Source organism: Anguilla rostrata, chromosome 8 (genome assembly GCF_018555375.3).
Source record: "Anguilla rostrata isolate EN2019 chromosome 8, ASM1855537v3, whole genome shotgun sequence".
In the NCBI taxonomy this organism is placed as follows: domain Eukaryota; kingdom Metazoa; phylum Chordata; class Actinopteri; order Anguilliformes; family Anguillidae; genus Anguilla; species Anguilla rostrata.
This window is the reverse complement of record NC_057940.1, coordinates 33,337,308-33,358,193: the sequence shown is the minus strand read 5'-3', so window position 1 is coordinate 33,358,193 and position 20,886 is coordinate 33,337,308. Positions and strand designations below refer to the sequence as shown.

At 42.4% G+C, this 20,886-nt stretch overlaps 1 protein-coding gene across 1 annotated transcript; it reads left to right on the top strand.

Moving 5' to 3' along the window:
• The first annotated feature begins 2,415 nt into the window (after nucleotides 1-2,415).
• tent4a (terminal nucleotidyltransferase 4A) lies at nucleotides 2,416-20,068 on the top strand. The gene is made up of 13 exons (XM_064347788.1): nucleotides 2,416-3,453; nucleotides 7,575-7,698; nucleotides 9,490-9,536; nucleotides 9,714-9,834; nucleotides 10,393-10,500; nucleotides 11,322-11,450; nucleotides 11,912-12,125; nucleotides 13,515-13,641; nucleotides 14,021-14,124; nucleotides 14,492-14,670; nucleotides 15,090-15,236; nucleotides 15,618-15,770; nucleotides 17,127-20,068. The coding sequence occupies exons 1-13, from the start codon at nucleotides 2,648-2,650 to the stop codon at nucleotides 17,286-17,288; spliced, it is 2,421 nt and encodes an 806-aa protein (XP_064203858.1). The 5' UTR covers nucleotides 2,416-2,647; the 3' UTR covers nucleotides 17,289-20,068.
• Nucleotides 20,069-20,886: the final 818 nt, after the last annotated feature.

Sequence of the window (20,886 nt, the reverse complement as noted above, 5' to 3'; positions counted from 1 at the left end):
TTCTTCTTTGCCAATGCAGTTTGTTTGTGTTTTGCATATTTTATAATTTTCGAAACTGTTCCCCTTGCCACTTTAAATTATTTGGCTGTTTCTGTTACCAGTACATCAGCAATTCAGCCTATTTGGAACTCTTTTAGTTGTCTTGTTGTTTTGGAAACTCACATGTCGAAGTGCTGATTGTCAGACCTCTTTTATATCTGACACATACTGTTAATTGGCACTCAGATTAATCTGACTCACCAATGTTGCTGCCTTTGTAATTGTGTGTGTGGCAGAACATGTCTCACAAAGTCCTTTCTGTAGAAAACAAAGACAACTGGTTTTCTTATCATCCTCTGCAGTTTGCAATGCATTTTCAGAAATAGAGTACTGGATTTGGCCTGCTTCCAAGAGACATTATGCCTATAAATCAATCTGATATAGATCTGCAACATGATTAGCTTCGAAGTATTACTACAGTTTTAATTTTTAATACTGAAAAACATTTAAAGAGTAGAAAGGTGTTTTACTATTATAGAGCAAAAAATTGACCAAGTATTTTGGATTCATGAAATATAATTCATGGCTGGTGGACCCTAAGTAAGATTAATCACGTAATTATATCCCAGAAATATTAGTAGTCAATTTATAAAGCTGTGAAGTGTATGCCCCAAATGGTAGACAAAAAAGTATAACTTTATAGTTATGATAAATAATGCCCAATTTTATGACTGACTGCACTTTTTACACAAATTTAATATTCCAGTTTTTATTATATATCTCTGAATAAAACATAAGAAGCAGAAATATACAATAAGCACATACAGTATTTTTATCCAACATAATAGGGTCTAGAAACTCGTGATCTGAAGCTTTTTCTTTTTTTCTCTGAACTTCTGAATGAACATGATGCATTCCATTTGGGCCAGAACATCAATCCCATTCCTTCCCATTTCCAATTCCTTAGATAGTCTCAGTATTTCAGTATTTCACATCCTATGAATTCTGGTTTCTGTACATAGTGGCTTTTTTTGGCAAGCAATAAAATACATTGCCCTCCTAACCTTATCTTGGTAATTCATTGTGAAACAGTTGGAGGGATCAATGGAAAATGGAGGCCAGCCAATATGGGTGAGTATGGGCGGGGTAAATAAGAGCTCAGCTTGAAATAAATGAAAAACAGTAACTATAATAAAACATAATAGAAATTAACTTTTGTATCATATTCCACCAGAGTAAAAAATATATATATTTTGATGCCTGCACACTCAAAGCACTGTTAAATGTATTATTATATTAGGAGCTTATCCTGCTTTGCATTAACATGCATGATTTACAATTCCATTTTTGTTTTGTAGTTGCACCTTAGCCATGGTTTAATGTTTAGTCATCTATCTATTACTTCTGGTGTAGTTTTTGCAATTATTGAAATGATTATTAATTATCAAATGTGGGAAATTATTATCATTACCTTTTATTGTCCCAATAAACAGGGATGAAATGGGTTTTTTTTTTTTTTTTATTTAATCCTGGAAGTTAATTTGTAGTCTTTCACTTATATTTTTTATAAATTATTTAATTAGTATAAATTTCAATTTTGGAATTAATGTATACAGCCAATGCCCAATGGGAACTGCTGAACTTCCTATGATAATGCACGGATGAATTAGCTCTTGACCAGAATGATCTGTAGACCTGCTCTGGACCAACAATAGATGGTCCAGGATAGGCCTATCATTCTGTAGGCCTACCCTGGATCACCTTGGTCAAAGTGGCACTCCCATTGAATCTGGCTCTTTATTTAGCATCTCGCCCAAACAGTCCCCCACCCGGTCAAGATATCAAAAAATAATTAATTTCCTTCACTCTATGAACACTTCTGTTTTATCTCGTTGTTTTAGGCCGTTTTGAAAACATCTGGTTTGTTCTCATTTATACTCCACACTTGTTTCATGCTAGCTGTATCATCTTCATACCATGTTGTGTATGCTGTTTCGTTGTCTCTACTATTGGTAATATTGTCATTTTTCTGCTTTGATCCAGTCTTTGCTTTTTATTTTCACTGCCATCGTGTTGTGTAACACGTTTTTCATGTGTTTGCTTTAAATTGTAGTTCGTCTTCTTATCATTCTATCGACATAAAATGCCCAATGATAATTTTGGCTTTAGACGTGGTTTTCTGTGTGGATTTACTGTAGCCTACAGTTGATTTTGTCTCATATTCTAATACTATTTAATGGATATAAATCAGCGTTAAGTTATTTTAATAGTGTGTAGATTTTTTTAAATATTACATTAGAAAATGAGCTGTGTGCCACTGCCCTCATGTAGAGAAGGGTGGGGCAATCGTTGTAGATGATCACTGCGCGTGCTCGCTTTTCGAGACGGGGGTGTGTTCAGGGCGATAGTTTAAAATCCAATGGACATGCGCAGCTTGTTTTCGGGTTCAAGAGAATACGCCATATTGGATCGCTGTACTGTTTCACAATTTAGAGCTAGCTTGCTTGTATGAGGACTAGCCAGTGGTCCCCGTTCGATTTGGGCTTTTAGCACTTACTGTTTCTCTATTTTTAAACGGGATTATTTGCGAACTATCAAGGTCCATTAACGAGGGTATTTTAACCGGCAAAAGGATTCGCGTAAAGGGGTTGTTTAAAATTTTTGTTGAATGGATCCGAGGGTAGCTTGGATTCAGCCCGAGCAGAAAGGACCTGCGAATGCCTTATGGATGCATATTTGGGAGACCTCTCAGGCAGTCAGGACAAACTCCAGTCATCATCAGCCTCTTCACCATCATCACCATCACCACCACTACCATCACCCCCACCAGCACCTCTGTGTCAACTCTCCGGCAGTGGACTCGAGCGTTTTCAAAAATGTAGCAGCCGCGGCTGCTAGCAGAAGCAGTAGCCATGCAGGCAGCTCTAGAAACAGCACTGCAAATTCTTCTTTCAGTGTAACGTTACCCAACGGCAGCGCACAGAACCCTCTCGCTTCTCCGTTTGCTCACGGAGTTACGGTAAAGGTAGGTGTGGGAGAGGGGAAAAGTCTACAAAAAACGAGTTCGGTGTCGTCCTCGTCCTCTGTGGAATCCGTAACGGAAAGCCCGGCTCCTAACTGCTCCTCGGGAAGGACTAATGGCAGTGGTAGTAATGCCACTGGAAACATGAACAAAAACGCCGGAGGTGCCAGTATATTTAGTTTCAGTGACAGCATGTTCAATATCAACCACCACCACCACAATCTGCATCAAGAGCAACACCAATACAATTTCCAGCAAAATTACAACAAGCGTCACAGTTTTCACCCCACTGCAATCGTGAACCATCATAATCACCACCCAGGCCGTAGGAAAAGTGACAACAAGGCGAGCACCTATGGGATCAACTATCTGCTATCCAACTGTAGTAATGGCAACTATGTCTGCTCTGGAACTCCTTGGAAAACGAGGAAGTACAATCCAGGGATTAATGGGTGAGAAGGATTAAAATATTGTATTTGTTTTATATTTGTAAAAACTCGCCTTCTGCAGATGTCCTTTCTGTAGAAGTTCCTGCTTGTGGTATTATTTTAAGTTGGGTCTTAGCCATAGCTATTTAATCATTCTTTTTGAAAACTAGCTACTTTGCAAATTTGGCTTGCTGCCATCCAATTAGAAACTTAGAAGAATTTTAAATTGCGGGCGAGGACATATTTTGAAGGTGATGTGAAGGGTTTGTGATGGTTAACTTTGGTACTTTTGTTTAACGTGTACCTAAGTAATATTTGTGTAACTAGCTTTTTGTAGGGCATCGTTTTTGGTTGATTGGATTGTCTTTTTAAGTTCTGTAGCTAAATCCAGTGGGCGTGTATTTGGCTGTGGTTGGTGTAGCTTGCAAAGTTTTAACTTCCCAGCGTGGACTTAACTTGGCTTGCTTTTTAGGTAATGCCGAAGTGAGTCACTGCCATGAGAGAAACGTTTTTTGCTTGCCAGCTACTTGTCTATTTGATCGAGTGGTCGATTCCGAGTGGCTGGATAGGACGGTACTTGGGAACTGGATAAGAGGTTCTAGAGAATGGTGCTCAAATGCTGGAACTGGATTTACTATCGCTATGTCGCAGATAACTAACTTGTTTAGTCCACGGGCCACAGTGGCTGGTGAAAGCTGAAATTCACCAGCCAATTCCACTGTTTTACAAAACAACTAGATATTTAAAATAGAACAGGATCGACAAGTGATGGGTGGTTACCTGCCAAAGTGGCTGGTAGATTAGACGAATTTACCAGCTACATATTTAAATTTACCAGCATTTGGCTGGTGTTCATTTCCCACCATGGGTGTAACCTGGCAGAAAGGTAGCTTGCTAGCCAGATAAAAGTATTGAAATCATAACTTTGTATTGATGTTCATTATTAAGTTGGTATAACAGAATATCTTTCCGAATGTCTTGTAAATATTCATTAGGGGTACAGTTAGTGGGCGTGGCTAGTGAATTCAGACAAGCCTTATTTGAACGTTCATTAAGCGGTAGATGGCTAGCTACCACTGCATGTTGTATTTAAAGGTTCAAAGTGAATTTACTTATCGTAATATTTATAAGAGCAAAGTTAACCAATTAAAGCCAACTCCAATGTCTATCATTCACTTTTTGCAAGCAACGTAGCTAACGTTAGTTACAGATGGACAGCTATTTTACCTAATTTAACGTTAGCTAATTTAACGTTAGCTATCGTTGGCTAAAATTGCAGATGGCAGAGGAATAACGTTACTAATTGATTCTTATTTTTCTAACCGAGTTGGTAGATGGTTACCGAGCTAACATCTGCAGAAATATGAGTCATTTGCACCCAGGTAGCAAAATTTTACGCTTCAGACTTGCTAATTAGTTTTTTTAGCTAGCTAGAATGAATGTGGACAAAAATGCAACTAAAATATGCACAAAAATGCAACTAAAATAGCAGGCTTCCATAGTGTTTTAATTTCATTTATTATGATTATCAAGTGTCCTTTATTTAACTCTTCTTTAGCTAACGTTAGCTACATAAAATGGAGTCTCGTGTAGTGTATATCCACCTGAGGCCTTTAGTCTGCGTTAGCTGTAGCTAACGTTATCTGACTTAGCCACATAATTGGCTTGCATTGAATATGTATGAAAGTGTATGAAGTGCGTAATTTGGGTAAACTGTTAACGTGGTTGTTTATCAATCCGTTATATGACTGTCCAATAATGTCCACATTATACGATGGTAAAGTGGCTAAGTCGCTTTCTAGGCCTTGTTGAATTGCAAGACGCTAGCGGAGCAGTTTTGATTTGATTCTCCTGAGCTAGTCTGCTTGCAAGCCATCTGACAGCCCGAGGAGGGGGAGGGGGAATTTGGCCAGCTCTCAATTCTCGGACGGTTAGCATGTCAGATTTTAGCTGCGTAGCCTACCTAACAACTTCACATCAGCATGTATTGTATAATTTCGTTTAAGTAGAAGGTCGTTAATGCATCTGACAGTAGTATCGTGTCTATTTGCTGTATTGATTTCAACGGTTGTACGTGTATCTCCTTCACTAAAAACTTGAACTTGTCTCGTTCAACATAACTTGTCCAAAAACTAGGTCAGAATTTTAATGCAGTCTATGGTACGAATACCGTAGTTCCATACGGTAATAAACCCAGCCGGTTCATATTGTCTAGAATATTATCTTGAATATGCGTGGCTTATAATGAAGTGTGTGTCTTCGAAAGCATCCATTCCACCAGTTTTTCAGAGGGTTTGAACAGGAAGCGCCGCATCTGTTGCATGAACTTGTGATATTTGTAATGTAAGTTGCACCCATCTGGGAATTTTCTGAGAGAATTTGGAGCTCGTGGGAAAAGTAACTTGTTCATTTGCTCCGCCGGTTGTCATGCATAGATATGCAACTGCAGTTTGGCTTTTATATACTTTTATAAGAAGTCTGAAATGGCCTGAGAGGCTCTTGAACTAGCGTAAATGTAGTATTTTAGGAGTGTTGTGCAATTATACATGACTTGAAGTATTTTAAAGATTTACCTCGTTTCAACTTCCACCCATTTTGGAGGTGTTGTGCAACTAAATCGAAAAGCAGACGTTGCTGCTAACCGTGCTAAAAGGGTGTAAATGTTAGATATTGAAAAATTTAGGAATGGCATTTTAAACAATATTTATAATTTTTTGTATAATATACACGTGCTTAAAGCTTTGAACAACCAATGTTTTGTGAAATGCATTTAATATGAACACATTGGTGCAGAGTAGAACAAAAGTTGTTTCCAACAAATATCAATGATTGTCAACAGATTCTCTGTTGTTCTGCTCCCTGTGCTTAAAGTAGCGTGTATGTTAAATTTAAAAGTTAGGCTGGCTTGAGTTCTGACTTTTCAGTGTGGGGGTGGAATAATTTTGCTTGTATCCAGTGCTTATTTTATGTAGTCTCCTGAAGTTTGAATATTACTAAGCATACAACAAGCAGCATACTTGAGTGTCTTTTTTTCCCTGACACTTCCCATGCAAAGCTGGCATTATGACCTCCTTTCTGAGAAAATTGTTTGCCATTTCGTGGAGCAGAGGCTATATTTCATAGGCATGTGTTCCAGCTTTCATTTGTCTCCTGACCTAGTCATGTTAAGTTGATTTGTAGATAAATAAGTGTGCATATTTACACACAAATTCAAGCTACAACCCAGTTTCTATAGTAGATGTAGTTTATTCCCACTGTAAACTTTCTTAACTAAGCTGTGTGTTATTTCTTTTTCTTAGTTTCATTTGGAGACAAATTGATGGGTTGGCCATTTGAAGAATTGTCATTACTGTACCTTATGCTTCAAGGGGTGAAGTTTCCCTTAATTCCACAGTGCACTTATGTTTCTTTGTCATATTTAAATTGCTGTGAGATGTTCTCTGATATTCAAGTCTTATAAAGGCAAGAGAGGAAATTGAACAACATAACAAACCACTGCAAAAGCAGCTCCCCTGCTTCAGTAATGTTGTAGGACTGCACAACTCTTCCTTTGTGGAACATGGAATTCTCGTTAAAAAGAAACACTGCTAAATGGTCATATGTGATGCTGAACATGTGACGCAACCCGTTTCAACACGTTTCTGCGAGTTCTTGACATTTAACATTATGAATGTTATCTTTTATCCTGGCCTTTCTAGTTTTCCTTTTATCAGATAAGCATCTTAGTGCATTCAAGATGAGCAGAGAGGAGCAGAAGCAATGGCAGTACTACAAAATAGACCACACATTTTTCTTGGAAGTTCTTGCTTTTACTGTATATGTAAAAAAAAAAAAAAGTAAATAAATAAAAACATGTACTGGGTCTTTTCGTGCTGTCCAGTGTTGCTGTCAGTCCTCTGGTATGTCTAGTGAGGAGTCAAAGTTGTAATGAATATTTAGAAAAGGCAGTTGATGCAAGGTTTAATCTTATCTGCGTTTTGACTGGGCAGAAGCATCAAATGTGCATTTGTAGCTGAGTTCTAATTTGCTAATAACAGGAGCACTTTGTTCTGAGATTCCACAAGAGTTTTCAGCCTGACTTCTGAAATGCATGTGTTACTCACAGCCTGTATGCGGTCGGTCTTTCTGTCTGTCTGTCTGTCCAGGCTCCATGAGGAGATAGTGGATTTCTATGAATTCATGTCCCCCCGGCCTGAGGAAGCCGCCATGCGGAAGGAGGTGGTGAACAGGATAGAGACCGTCATCAAAGAGCTGTGGCCCTCAGCAAACGTGAGTACATAACCCCTAGCAGGGCACAGCAGTACAGTATTGGGTCAGTGCTGCAGAACCCCTGACAGAGCACACCAGTACAGTATTAGGTCAGCGCTGCAGAACCCCTGACAGAGCACACAGTACAGTATTGGGTCAGTGCTGCAGAACCCCTGACAGAGCTACCAGTACAGTATTGGGTCAGTGCTGCAGAACCCCTGACAGAGCACACCAGTACAGTATTGGGTCAGTGCTGCAGAACCCTGACAGAGCACACCAGTACAGTATTGGGTCAGTGCTGCAGAACCCCTGACAGAGCACACCAGTACAGTATTGGGTCAGTGCTGCAGAACCCCTGACAGAGCACACCAGTACAGTATTAGGTCAGCGCTGCAGAACCCCTGACAGAGCACACCAGTACAGTATTGGGTCAGTGCTGCAGAACCCCTGACAGAGCTACCAGTACAGTATTGGGTCAGTGCTGCAGAACCCCTGACAGAGCACACCAGTACAGTATTGGGTCAGTGCTGCAGAACCCCTGACAGAGCACACCAGTACAGTATTGGGTCAGTGCTGCAGAACCCCTGACAGAGCACACCAGTACAGTATTGGGTCAGTGCTGCAGAACCCCTGACAGAGCACACCAGTACAGTATTAGGTCAGCGCTGCAGAACCCCTGACAGAGCACACCAGTACAGTATTGGGTCAGCGCTGCAGAACCCCTGACAGAGCACACCAGTACAGTATTGGGTCAGTGCTGCAGAACTCCTGACAGAGCACACCAGTACAGTATTGGGTCAGTGCTGCAGAATCCCTGACAGAGCACACCAGTACAGTATTGGGTCAGTGCTGCAGAACCCGTGATGGAGTGCACCAGTGCAGTATTGCATCATTATGGCGCACACGAACTGAGCACTCCAGCATGGCACTGGTTCATTGCAACTGAACCCATGGAGTGCACGACTGCTGCAGATTCAGTACAGATCCCTCAACAGAGCATGTGAGCATAGTGTTGGGCCGTTATTACTGAGCGCATAATCATGGTGTTGGTTCAGTACTGCAGACCACATAACACATTAAAAAGCGTCAGATAATGTATCCTATGCTGTTTTTTTATTTTGTTTTTGGGTTGTAGATCACTTATCATTGGTAATGTAAATAATACCAAATATTACCACTACCTCATCAGCAGTTCTGATGCAGGAAGAACAGTGACTTTGACATGGCTAGCACAGAGGCACCTGCGTGGTATTTATGTGCTCGTTCTTTATGATTTCATTAGTTGTAAAGTGTACATTAACAGGTGAAAATCTGGACAATGTGCACTTCAGGGATTTATTTGGAGCACAGAATCCTGACATTGAAAATTTCAATATTGTTTCCAGAATCTTTGGCATCCTCTTTCTTTTTCCAGTCCGGTGGAATCTGTTCCACATTTGAAAATGAAATTGGGATCATCTTTTGCTAGTGTTTTGCTCTGTTACAAACAAAATATTCCAGGGCAAACACTCTGTGCCCTGATGAGGTTTTACCTAATTTTAAGAGTTCCCTCTGGCCTGAAGTCCTTAAGGAAAATGAAATCTCATAAAAAGCCCAGAGAATGGCAGGAATGCCGGGGCACCTTTTCACTGATGTTTTAAGACAAAATCTCAAAGGTCTTGATGCCGGACATAGATTTTGAAGATTGCAAGTATGAAAAGCTGGGTGTGAACCCTGTTGATGTCATTTTCAAAGGAATTATTTCTGTAAATGTGAGCATTGTGTTCCACGCACTCATAATTGTTTTTGTTTTTTTTCCCCACCCTTTTTCAGGTCCAGATATTTGGCAGCTTCAGTACAGGGCTCTATCTCCCCACAAGGTAAAGAAAAGCATGTCGGTAATCAGAAAACATTAGAACTGGTTCAAGTGAGAAGTCAACAGTCCATTTATGTGCTATGAAAATATGTTTGCTGAAGATCCAAGTCTGAAATAAAGCATATTGGTAACATTCTGGTGGGGCGTGGGTGAGCGTTCATGAGTGCATTTCTTATTGCAGCGACATTGACCTGGTGGTCTTTGGAAAATGGGAGCGTCCCCCACTGCAGCAGTTGGAACAAGCCCTGCGGAAACACAATGTGGCTGAGCCTTACTCCATTAAAGTACTTGACAAAGCTACGGTGAGTTTGTCATTTCACACCTCGCCTGAAAATCGGGGTTTACCCATGTTCCTGTAAAGGCTCCCTATAGGAATGCTTGTGTGAACATGCCTCTCGTTATCAAATGAAAGTCAGTGCTTGTTGTTATTTGAAGATTTGAGAAGTAAATTGACCAAAATTGGCCCAAATTTCACTGAAAGGGGATCTTCTCCTGCCCAACTCCCCACCCCTGCTGAAAATGGAAGTGAAGCTTTCCTTATGCAGGCTATGGAGCTGCCACTGGATTGCTTTTGAGCTAAGGCTCATATTGGTGTGTGATCTCTAGACATTGGTCAGTGTTATTAAATGTAGAAAGGTATGGTGGTGCCTGAGAGGCCTTGTTGCTGTACCAGTAGGTTGCAGGTCCAAAATGCATGCAAGACACCGCTGTTGTCCTTGATCATTGTACTTAACTTCATTTAAGCTATATAAATGAATGTCCTTTCCAATGAGTAATGTGCCAGGAAATTGAGTAATCCATGTAGTCTGATTATGAAAGGTCTGTTTTCAGGAAGTAAAATCTGACCTCCTCCTCTTTAGGTACCAATAATAAAACTGACTGACCAAGAAACTGAAGTCAAGGTGGACATCAGTTTTAACGTGGAGACCGGGGTGAAAGCTGCTCGCTTTATCAAGGATTACGTGAAGGTTTGCATTCATAGTACTAATAAACCTCATTCCTCTTCCAAACAAAAGGCATGCATGTAATGTGGTCATTCCTGGAATAATGTAAATGCTAATTATAATCTGTAAAATCTTTGCCTGGTACAGTATTCTGAGCTTGCGTTCTTGGTGAAATGAAATTCTTGGTTGATTTGAGTGGTTACATTGTTCTATTGTCTGTAATGTTCTCGAGTTATTGTAAGTGCAGACACTTCATGCTTCTTCAGTCAAGTGGACATTAAAGCTAATTTATTAGTTGCTATAGGGGTGCTTGAAAATTTATTGATGAAACTTTTTTGAGACAACATAAGTCTTGTCACTTGTATATACATGCTCTGAAACCCTGGAGTTATTTCTGATTAGTCATTCAGAAGCTCCTTGGCTCTCACTTGGTGTGTTTTGCTAAAGGAATTATTTTTGGAAAAGATTCTCACCTGCAGGTCTTGTCAAGTGAGTTTCATCAAAGTAACTGAGAACCAGAGCAATCCTTACTATGAACATTTTTTTAAGAAGGAGGGTAACATTTTAGGAATTTAAATGAGGACATGCTCTATGGAATGTTTCAGTATGCCTTGTTTTCCATAGATTTGCATGGATTTTGCTGTTTCCGTCGCTTGGAGGTTTTGTTTCAGAACTTAATTTGCTCAGCTTTCATTTCAAACTTTGAAATCATCTCAAGTTTCTGTCACATTTCTAAATGCCAGTGGAGGCCCTGTGACTGTAGTTAATGTGAGGTAGCGTAGTGATTTAGTATGTGGTAGTGGGTAAAAGCAAGTTTGCTTACTGATTCGTCTTGTTCTTGACAGAGGTATACCGTCCTGCCTTACTTAATTTTCGTGCTGAAGCAGTTCCTCCTCCAGAGGGATCTGAATGAGGTCTTCACCGGCGGCATCAGTTCCTACAGTCTCATTTTGATGGTCATTAGCTTCTTACAGGTAAGAGCTGCTGTTGTGTTAATGGGCGTGCTCGTTTTTCCTCCTTTCCCCCCGTTTTTCTAAATTGCTGTGGGTGTGTGCAATGACCTAACCATCTCACATTATGTTCACTATTGTGGCTGAGCAGATGATGATGGAAGCCAAAATCTGGCAGTACTACTATTTTTTTTTCTTTTTTTTCCCCTTTTATATAAACAACTTCTGTGCCAGCTCAAAAGGGAGTTTTGTACACACTATACTAAGTTAATGTTTTCATAAGGAGCAAGCCCTAACATGCAAAGCTCTATGTCAGCATGGGGTACATTATTTCTAGTAGAATCTTGTTGAGGAAACTTCAGGCTTGTGCCATTGTTCAAAAATCCTGGGTTGTCAGTATGCTAAATGTCAACTGTAGGCCCTAAGCCGATGTAACGTACAGCAGGCTAACCACTCTGTGTTTTTACATGCCTCCGTCGACGTAGCTGCACCCAAGAATTGACGCCCGAAACCCCAACGTTAATCTTGGAATCCTGCTCATTGAGTTCTTCGAGCTGTACGGGAGGCACTTTAACTACTTGAAAACGGGAATCCGCATCAAGAACGGAGGCGGTTACATTGCCAAAGAAGAGATCATGAAAGCCATGACCAATGGCTACCGGCCATCCATGCTGTGCATCGAGGATCCTCTCTTGCCAGGTACAATATTATGGCAACACTTTCATTTTATTTTTGATGTGTGTGTTCAAAAGTGCACAAATTCATCTGTTGCTTGGCAACAATGAACATGGACTGCATGTTGTAGACAAAATCAAATCAAATTTTATTTGTATGGCGGATTTTATAAATAATTTGTCAGTACGCTTCACGGTAAACCCTGGCCTAAACCCTCACAAAGCAAGACAATGGTGACAGTGGCAAGACATAACTGATGGCATGTAGGGAGAAACCTGAGGAAGAACCAGACTCGAGTGGGGGAGCCCATTTTCCTCTGGCTGGCTCAGGGTGTAGGTCCGTAGGCACAAGACATGGTCAAGTCAGTTATCAGTCCATCTGAGCAGTAGAGGACAGGTTGTATGGAGCATCAGGAAATTGCAGTCTTTGAGGTGGGGTGGGGGTGGGGGGGCTGTGGGGTTCTTGGCTGTGAGCAGTGTAGGCTGCCCAAATGTTGATGATTCTGTAACAGTCTTTATTCAAAGATATAAATGTTTGAGCTTTGACTACTCGTCCACAATGGTGGCACTCATAAATTTGTGTGGTCCTATGTGTGTACTGATTGGTCTGTAGAAGCCTGGAGAACCCTGTTTCCTCAACAGGTGGCAGTATAGCATAGCAGGTTGGGAACGGGACTAGCAGCTGTGCTTGTAGGTTTGATTTCCAGGTGGAGCACTGTTGTTGTACCCTTAAGCAAAGCAATTGACCCAAATTGTTTGAATAAATATCCAGCTGAATGTGGGCTATGTTAAGAATGTACGCTCTGTCAGTTGTTCTGAATAAGAGAGTCTAAAAATGTAAATGTAAATGTAAATTCTGCTGTTTGACCTCGAACTGCATCAACAGGTTTGGTCTTGAATTCGGTGTACTACTTTCTGAAAAGTGAAGTAGGTTCCATTTCTGAAGAGGCCCAAAAATAGCCTCCAGTAGATGGTTGCGTAGCGATTTTTCTGAAGGGCTTGAGCCGCTGTGTTTTTGTCGGGACTGAAATGGAATGCACGTCAGTAGCTTGGAGAGAAAGAAAAAAAAAAAAAAAAAAAAACTCATACAGAATTTTTTTATTTTTTTTTTATTTTTTTTTTTAATCGATGAGGGCAAACCCGAGTGTTTGCAATTATCCATGTGTTTAATGACTTTGCCGCTTGAGCGAATTTGTTTACACCGATATTGTTCGTCGATCCCTCAAGCATTGCACCATATCATTGTGTGTGTGTGGAATATATTCCGTGATTTACAGATGTAGCCCCCCCCCCCCATCCCCCCCGCCAGTCGCTTCTTCCCATTTGTGGCTTGATCCACCGAAGTGCTGCCGCTTGAGCATACAGATGCACCTTTGCACGTTTGCCTTTTCAAGTCCTTTCTTTCCCTCCATAGGAAATGATGTTGGTCGGAGCTCCTACGGTGCCATGCAAGTGAAGGAGGTCTTTGACTACGCCTACATCGTGCTCGGCCACGCCGTTTCTCCCCTGGCCCGCTCCTACCCCAACAAAGACACCGACAGGTTGGCCACTGACCCGTGAAGTGAAATTCCTCTGATGTAGCGTCTTGCACAGGAAAACACAGCATTACCGCATGGTTGCGTGTGAACTCCTCGGGTCGATCGCTCTTCTGAGGTCTGCTGAAAACACGCTGTCCGCCAGCGCAGCGAAGTCTGCTCAGGCACGCGCTGCGTAGGTACGGGACATGCGGGATGGACAGATGATCTCAATGAGAAGAGACGCTCCAGACAGGACAATAATGTAAAACTAAGGGATCGATTGCATGTTGAAAATATATTTGGGAAAGCGCAAGTTTCGTTCTCACGGATCCATCTGTGCGCTGTCATTGACTCCAGGTCGTCGATTCTCAGTTTGTAATTCTGTGCCTCTCTGTCCCCGCAGCACTTTGGGCCGCATTATAAAAGTTACCCAGGAAGTCATCGACTACAGGGAGTGGATCATAAAGAAGTGGGGAGGCAGGCAGAGCGCCCAGATGGAGAGCTGCGGTAAGTCACCCCCAGCGGGTGTGTGTGGGTGTTCGGCTTCTATCTTTGGAATTCTAACTAGAGCTCTCAGATCTGCTGCGAACCTTCTACTATGTGCACTTACATAAACCTCTGCGAACATCGTAGGAACGATTGCCGCTTTAATACGCCTCGCTGTCGCATGAAATTTCAGGATTCTGAATCTCAAGATCGTTTTTCGAGAGCTCTCGATCAGCCTCAGTCGTGTTCTTTCAGATCAGCACCTGTGTGACATCGGCCGTTTTAATTGCTTGAGAAAGTCCGTTTCTGAACGAGTGAAATGGTGTCAGGGTATGACTGAACCCACTTGAGGACACAGGCATTAAGCTGAGCGCGCTCACTCCCGCAGGCCCGGTGCTGAAGGACGGGGGCGAGCAGATGGACCCCAGCGGGCTGGCCGGCCTCGCGGCAGACGAGCGGCAGCGGGACTCCGTCTCCCCCCACAGCGCCGACTCCCCCATGTCCCTCTCCAGCCCCCAGCAGCACTCCTCCGCCTCCTCAGTCTCCTCCCTCTCAGGAAGTGACATCGTAAGAACCGCCCCCTGTGCACCACTCTGTACTACTGTAGCATGTGACTGTATAGGCAGAGGAGTTCGTAATATTCTTCAGTGTCCAATAGCAAGCACAGGTTTTCTCTGGTGGATGAATGCATTTTAAAGAAGAATCCCAGTAAAAAATTTCTGCCTGCGTCATTTTAAAATTGCTTGTACGCTTGCTACTCAAATTTAGGTGCCTAATTCTTCAGTCTTCATTGTTTGTTGACCCAGTTAACTCCCCCCCCCCCCCCCCCCCCCTATGAATCTCTGGTTTTTATAGAAAATTCACATCTTTCCTTCCCCTCAGGACCGAAGTTGAACAGTTCTGGTTTTTACGTGTCTTGTCTTATTCGTTAAATTGGGTACTTTTTTTTTTTTTTTTTTTCCTTAATTTATTTTTTCTATGCATAGGACTCAGATTCGACTCCCTGCGCAGCTCCGAACATTCCCCCCTTCCAGATCCCAGCACACGCACTGGCTGCCCTGGCACCCGCACTGCAGATCCCCCCCGGGAAGCCCAGCCTGAACGGGGCGCTCATCATGTCTTCCTGCTCCCAGGTACGAGCGCGACAGCACGTAGCCAGCTGCTTTTGCACACTTCCCCGGAGGTTGGGGTTTTTAAAATATTTTTTTGTTCTTTCGTCTTGATGTGTTTATTCGTGTTGCACTCCCCCCTCTTTCTGTACTGAAAACCAGCCGCGTCCTTTTATGGAAAATTAACTAATTCCTCTCTGGAGGACCCTGTTCAGTTATAGCTAAAGGGGTGGTATTGATAATTGATTCTGGGCTTGTTTTTTGAACTGTAAACGATGCCGAACATTTGACCGTGCCCGCGAGATTCTGCCATCGCCGCTGGAGATCGCGACCGTGCGTTTGACCTCTGTCATGTAAGGCTGTGGTTTTGGCGAGTGGTTAACGTGCACCCCTTTCCTCCCGCAGGCCAGACTGTCCCTGCCGGGGAACATGGGCGTCCATTCCCTGCCCGGCAGACAGGTCTGCATAGAGGGGCCATCCCCTTTCCTCCACATGCCCTCCCCGGCTGCCCCTCCTGCGTCTCCCAGCCCTCTGCCCAGCTCCCACCTGCACCACAAGGTAGGCGTCTCCCCCGCTGAGACGTTCCAGTCTGCTGCTGCTCCCTTCACTGAGTAGTCAAATGTAATATAATATCCCACTTCCCCCCCAAAGCAATAAGTGAAGCTCCAGCTCCTTTTGTGTGATTAATGACTCGTCTCGTTCAGACTTTCAGAGGGGCAAGTTTTTGTCCAAGTTATTTTGTTTTGATTTGTAGGCTGTCCTTCACAATCATTGATAGGCGAGAAATGGTGATATCATACTGGGCTTTTCAAATAATCCTGTGCCTGGTCATGCTGTTGGTAGAAAATGAATTTACCAACTCTGCTCACTGTTCTCTGTTCTCTCTGCAACGGCTGACATTTTCAAAATACGCACTCTGAAGTTCAGAGGAACTGCAAAAATGAAAATGTGATAAGGGCGATGAGACTCCTCGTTTTTTTATACCAGCGCGTTCCTTCTTCCAAGGACATTTCAAAATGTGAGCGAAAAGTCTTAAGAGACAGCTCACCGCAGGAGGCTGGCACCTGCTGCTGCTCTTTAAAATCAGCCAGCAAAAGTGCACACAGACTGGATAACTTTATTATCTCCAGTGGGTAAACTCATCAAAGAATTGAAGTGTAAATGTGAAACATAAAAAAGTCGCAGAAAAGCCATGACCGATAGATAGGCAGGATGGCTGGGTGTAAAATTAGCAGCAGCGGGGGTAATAAACGTGGTATTAGAAGAGCACGTTAACATTAAATACAGAGCAGACGCCCCTGGGTGGATCTGACGCTGGACGCGGGAGTAAACAAAGCCCTGCGGATCTGCGTTGTTACTCAGGGAGGATATCGTGAGGGAATGAGATTCTCTGGATCGATTGGGTTTTGCTCTCTGGGTCACCACAGAGTCTCCCAGACAGGTTTCATCAGCAGTCATCACTGTTTAGTAGCAGTGTTTTTAAAGACAGTTTCAGTAAGGTTTGCTGGTCTCAGTAGTAGAACATGTTAGTATGTTTTAATTTACTTTTTGCTTGAAGGTGAAATTGTTTTACCCTGTTGGAAAATCTTGAAATGAGTAAAACTTGCATTATTGGTAGACTTTTTGTCTTATTTAATAAATAAAAAAATAGAAATAAGATCTAAATATGACACACATTCTTGTTCAAATAGACTTATTTTTTTCATTTTACACAGTGTATGCACTGTATTTGCACAGGTAACTCTGTACATTTGGGTTGAGAGGTATATCTATTATACCTTTTGACCTCAGCACTTTAAAATCAGTTGTCTTTTGTTGACCAGTGGTTGTAAAGTCAGTTTGGACTTGACCAGGTTGTCTTCAGCGTGGGGGTGGAAGAAAAGGTGTAAATAGCCGGTCCTTGCTGTCCCCCAGATACACAACGGGCCCAAGTACCCGGTGAAGGGACCTCACAGCCCCGCCGGCCTGCACAGCCCCATGCAAGGGAGCCGCGCCCACCTGCAGTTCAACCGCAGCACCTGGCGCCGCAGGAAGCACAGCCGCGAGAACCTGCCCGTCACCCTCAGCAGCAGATAAGCTGAAGCTGTCCGTCATCCCCAGGCCCCTCCTCCCCACCCCCGGCCCCGCCCTTTTTAAAAAGAAAAAAAAAAAAAAACCAACCGACGCTTGACAGAGGAAGCAGACCAGCATCCAGTGCTGCGAGTGGCCAGCACCACTCTGCGGCCGATACCTTTGCATGTTCCCTGTGGCGCGGCTCCAGAGCCCGTCTTACAGGTCGTTATCGTACTGTGCTTATCGATCTGTGACAACTTGTCCTGATGTAAATGTTTTTGTTTTTTTTTTTGTTACAATTTCTTATGTTTTATTTTCTTTTATTTTCCCTCTGCTTGAGTTTTTCGCCTCACACCGATACTCCGTCGAAATTTGGGAGTGTTGCCATTCGGTGAGTTTCTGGAGAGTTAAGTGACCTCTGGGAAAAATCTTTTTTGGCGGGGTTAAGTTTGAGGCAGTAGCTTTTAATTTTTTTTTTCTTCCTCCTTTCTTATGATGACACTGTCTCCGTTTTGCAGCAAAGCTGCCTCCATTTTCATACCCATACTGTTACTTAACTTTTTCAAGTGTGCAAAAGGAACAAACTGTTACTCATTTGTGCAATAACTTTTTTTTTTTTCTTCCAAAAATAAGGTTATTTAATTTTTGTTATGGATGTGTCAAGCATTTTTCCTTTTTATTTTAGTTTGTTTTTTTAAGTTATTTTTGTAGTGTTTTTATTTTGTTTAAAGTTTACAAATCCTTTCCCAGATTGCATCGTTTGCAAGTCTGTTTTTAAGTGGACTGTATTTGTGAGTGTCGAGGAAAGCCTGTTGCATTACACTGACTCCCCCTGAAGAGCAGCGCCGAGCCGCCGGACCCGCCCAGCGCTCCCCGCTTTCCCCAGCAGGTGGAGCTCTCAGCTCGGACGCTCTGTGCGACGTCTCTCCTCCTGCTTTTACCGACGCACCCAACCGAGGCTCGAGTTTCCTTTTTAAATCACTTTCTTTTGGTGTGTGTGCGTGCGCGCGTGTGTGAGAGCACGTGCGTGTGCACACGTGTCTAAAAATGTGCGTGTGTGTGCAAGTGAGAGTGTGTGTAAGAGCGTTCACGTGTGCGTGTCTCTGAGAATGTGCGTGTGTGAGCGTGTGCGCGAATGTATATGTGCGTGCTCGGAAGAGAGAGAATGTATCTCGGCTGCCAGGGCCAACGCTGAGTATCTGATTAATATTCAATCAGTGTTTTGGCCAAGGAAAAACTCTGTATTTTTATTGCTCGTGCTCCTTTTTAGCCTCCTGAAATATTCCCGGACAGGTTGGATTGATAATTCCCTTCCATAATTCTCAGATCATTTCGGGTGTCAAGGAGCTTCCTTTGGAGTAAAAAGCATCAGAACGTTTTTCCCCTGGACTTCGGTTTGTTTCTGTATTTTATTTCATTTTCTTGTTCTCATTTTAAATGAAAAAGGGGGGCGGGGGGATGGAGGAAGGGGAAGGTCGAATGAAGGCAAAGCAGATTAGGAATGGACTTTGTGAATTTATGTAACCTGTGTATATGCAAGGTACCCCACACTGCCGCGGGTGCCCAGTTTAAACGGACTTAGGAGAAAGGGAATTATTTTGATTCCATTCAGGAATCTGTAACGGTATGCGTTCGTTCTGTTAAGAGCAACACCGTCGAATCAGAAATTATTACCAAGTACTTCCGTTACTGTATGCGTTGCCTGAGGTGTTATTTTCTGTTTCAGTATTGTTTCGGTATGGCTGTCACTGAAAATGTTACAGATGCATACAGGTATTACTATGCAAGTGTGTTTTCCTTATATTTCCTTCTGGTGATGGCCACTGCTTGATGCCATTTTGATGCAAGGATAATGTAACCTTAAACCCAATCGTAGAAGCATTGTCGTCTCCAAAGATGACCTGCAGCGATGTAAGAACAAGAATAATATGCAAGTTGAAAGCTTTTTGTTTTTCTTTTTTTCTTTTTTCAAGCCCTAGTTTTTCTAATTTCAGTGAACATCACCAAGGAGTGTGCAATCTTAGAGCGATTTGACTATGTGTTATCCACACAGATGGCTGAACATATTTAAGGTAAAGCTCATTAGGACTGAGCCACCCCTGCTGTTTATTAAGGCTTATCGCTAAACCACACCTTTGGCCACAACCAAATACGGAAGCAGGTCTGTTGATGACGATATTTCTTAACATTCCATTTTGGAATAGTGCTTAAAATGTGCTACAAGCACCACTGGTTTTATTGTGATAAAGGTACAAGCTATTATGAGGTATAACTAAGGCGGTATTGAATCAAAATGGTGTCTTTCCCAAAAATAGCAAAATCACAAACTGTAACGCTTGTAGCCATTTCAGATGGATGTTACCAGCAGTCATATTTTGCAGAAAAAATGGCTTCCGTTTCACATTTGTGATTTTTTTATTACTGGCTTGGTCAAAGTTTTTTTTTTTTTTTTTTTTTTTTAAGGATTTAAGCGCATTTGAGAAATCACTGTATGGAATTAAGGTGAATATAAAACAATAGATGCAATGATGCTTTCTCTGCCTCCATGCAGGCTTTTAAATCAGCTTCTGCTGCTTTCTTTAAAACATTCTTGACAAAAGCATACCAGGCTAGCCATCATGGTACATCATTTCACGACAACCAAAAACAAAATGGTCACCTGGCTACAACGATGTTATCTTAATTGGTATTATCAGAAGGAAGTACTGTGTTATTTTTTGTTTTGTGTTTTTTTTTTTGATCAACATTTTTTATGTAAAGTTTTTTGTATTCTTTATTTTTTAATAAACGTCTTAAAACAGAAACAGGCGTTTCGTTCACTTATTTGGAAAGTACCCTTTAAGTATTCTGCCCGTACCTAATGCTGCCTCATAAAAACCTTGGTGCAGCAATGTTCCTTCTGATTGAAGTCTCTTTGCGTGACTTCTGTTCATCTAACCTAGCAATCTGAGGTCATCCCTCCGCTGGAACCAGAGTCCAGTGCCCAGCGGTAATGGCCAGCATGGTGACCTCGAGGCTTATGGGATAGAACCCATTCATGACCGATCAAATTTACGTCACTTGTGACTGGGGGAAACAATCACTTCTATATTTGGGATAAATGTAAGTATTTATACGATCCTGCGTAACTGTGTTCACTGATTTAAAATGAATGAATTCTGATGGTGAATGTGTGCCATGGTCTGACAATGGGCGTGTCTTCTTTTACAGACTTCCTCTGGCGGGCAGCTTTGCGGTCCACAGAAGTGAGATCTCCCGCCCAAGGCGTCGGCTCCAGATTTAAATCGGTCAGTTTCGGTAGAGATTTCACCGAGTTTCATTCACGTACTCCATTTTCTGTGTAAACGGGGAGACGCCAGGAATAGCAGCGTTCCGCAAGTGTCTGAAACATTAATAAAACACCAGGTCCGTCAGAAGTGAGAATAACCGTTACGGTGGTTCTCTGCCTCGTAAGAGCGATGCCTGGGAGCTGCACCTCCCTCCTCTTTACACATGGTGATGCTGGTGAGCTGCGGTTGGTACTGGAGGTAGCTGGCCGCTTTGTTCTGGCACCTCTGCTTTCCTTTTGAAATGACGGCTCGATGGTTTCCTTGCCACTTTTTCGTGCCGACAGATTTTGTCG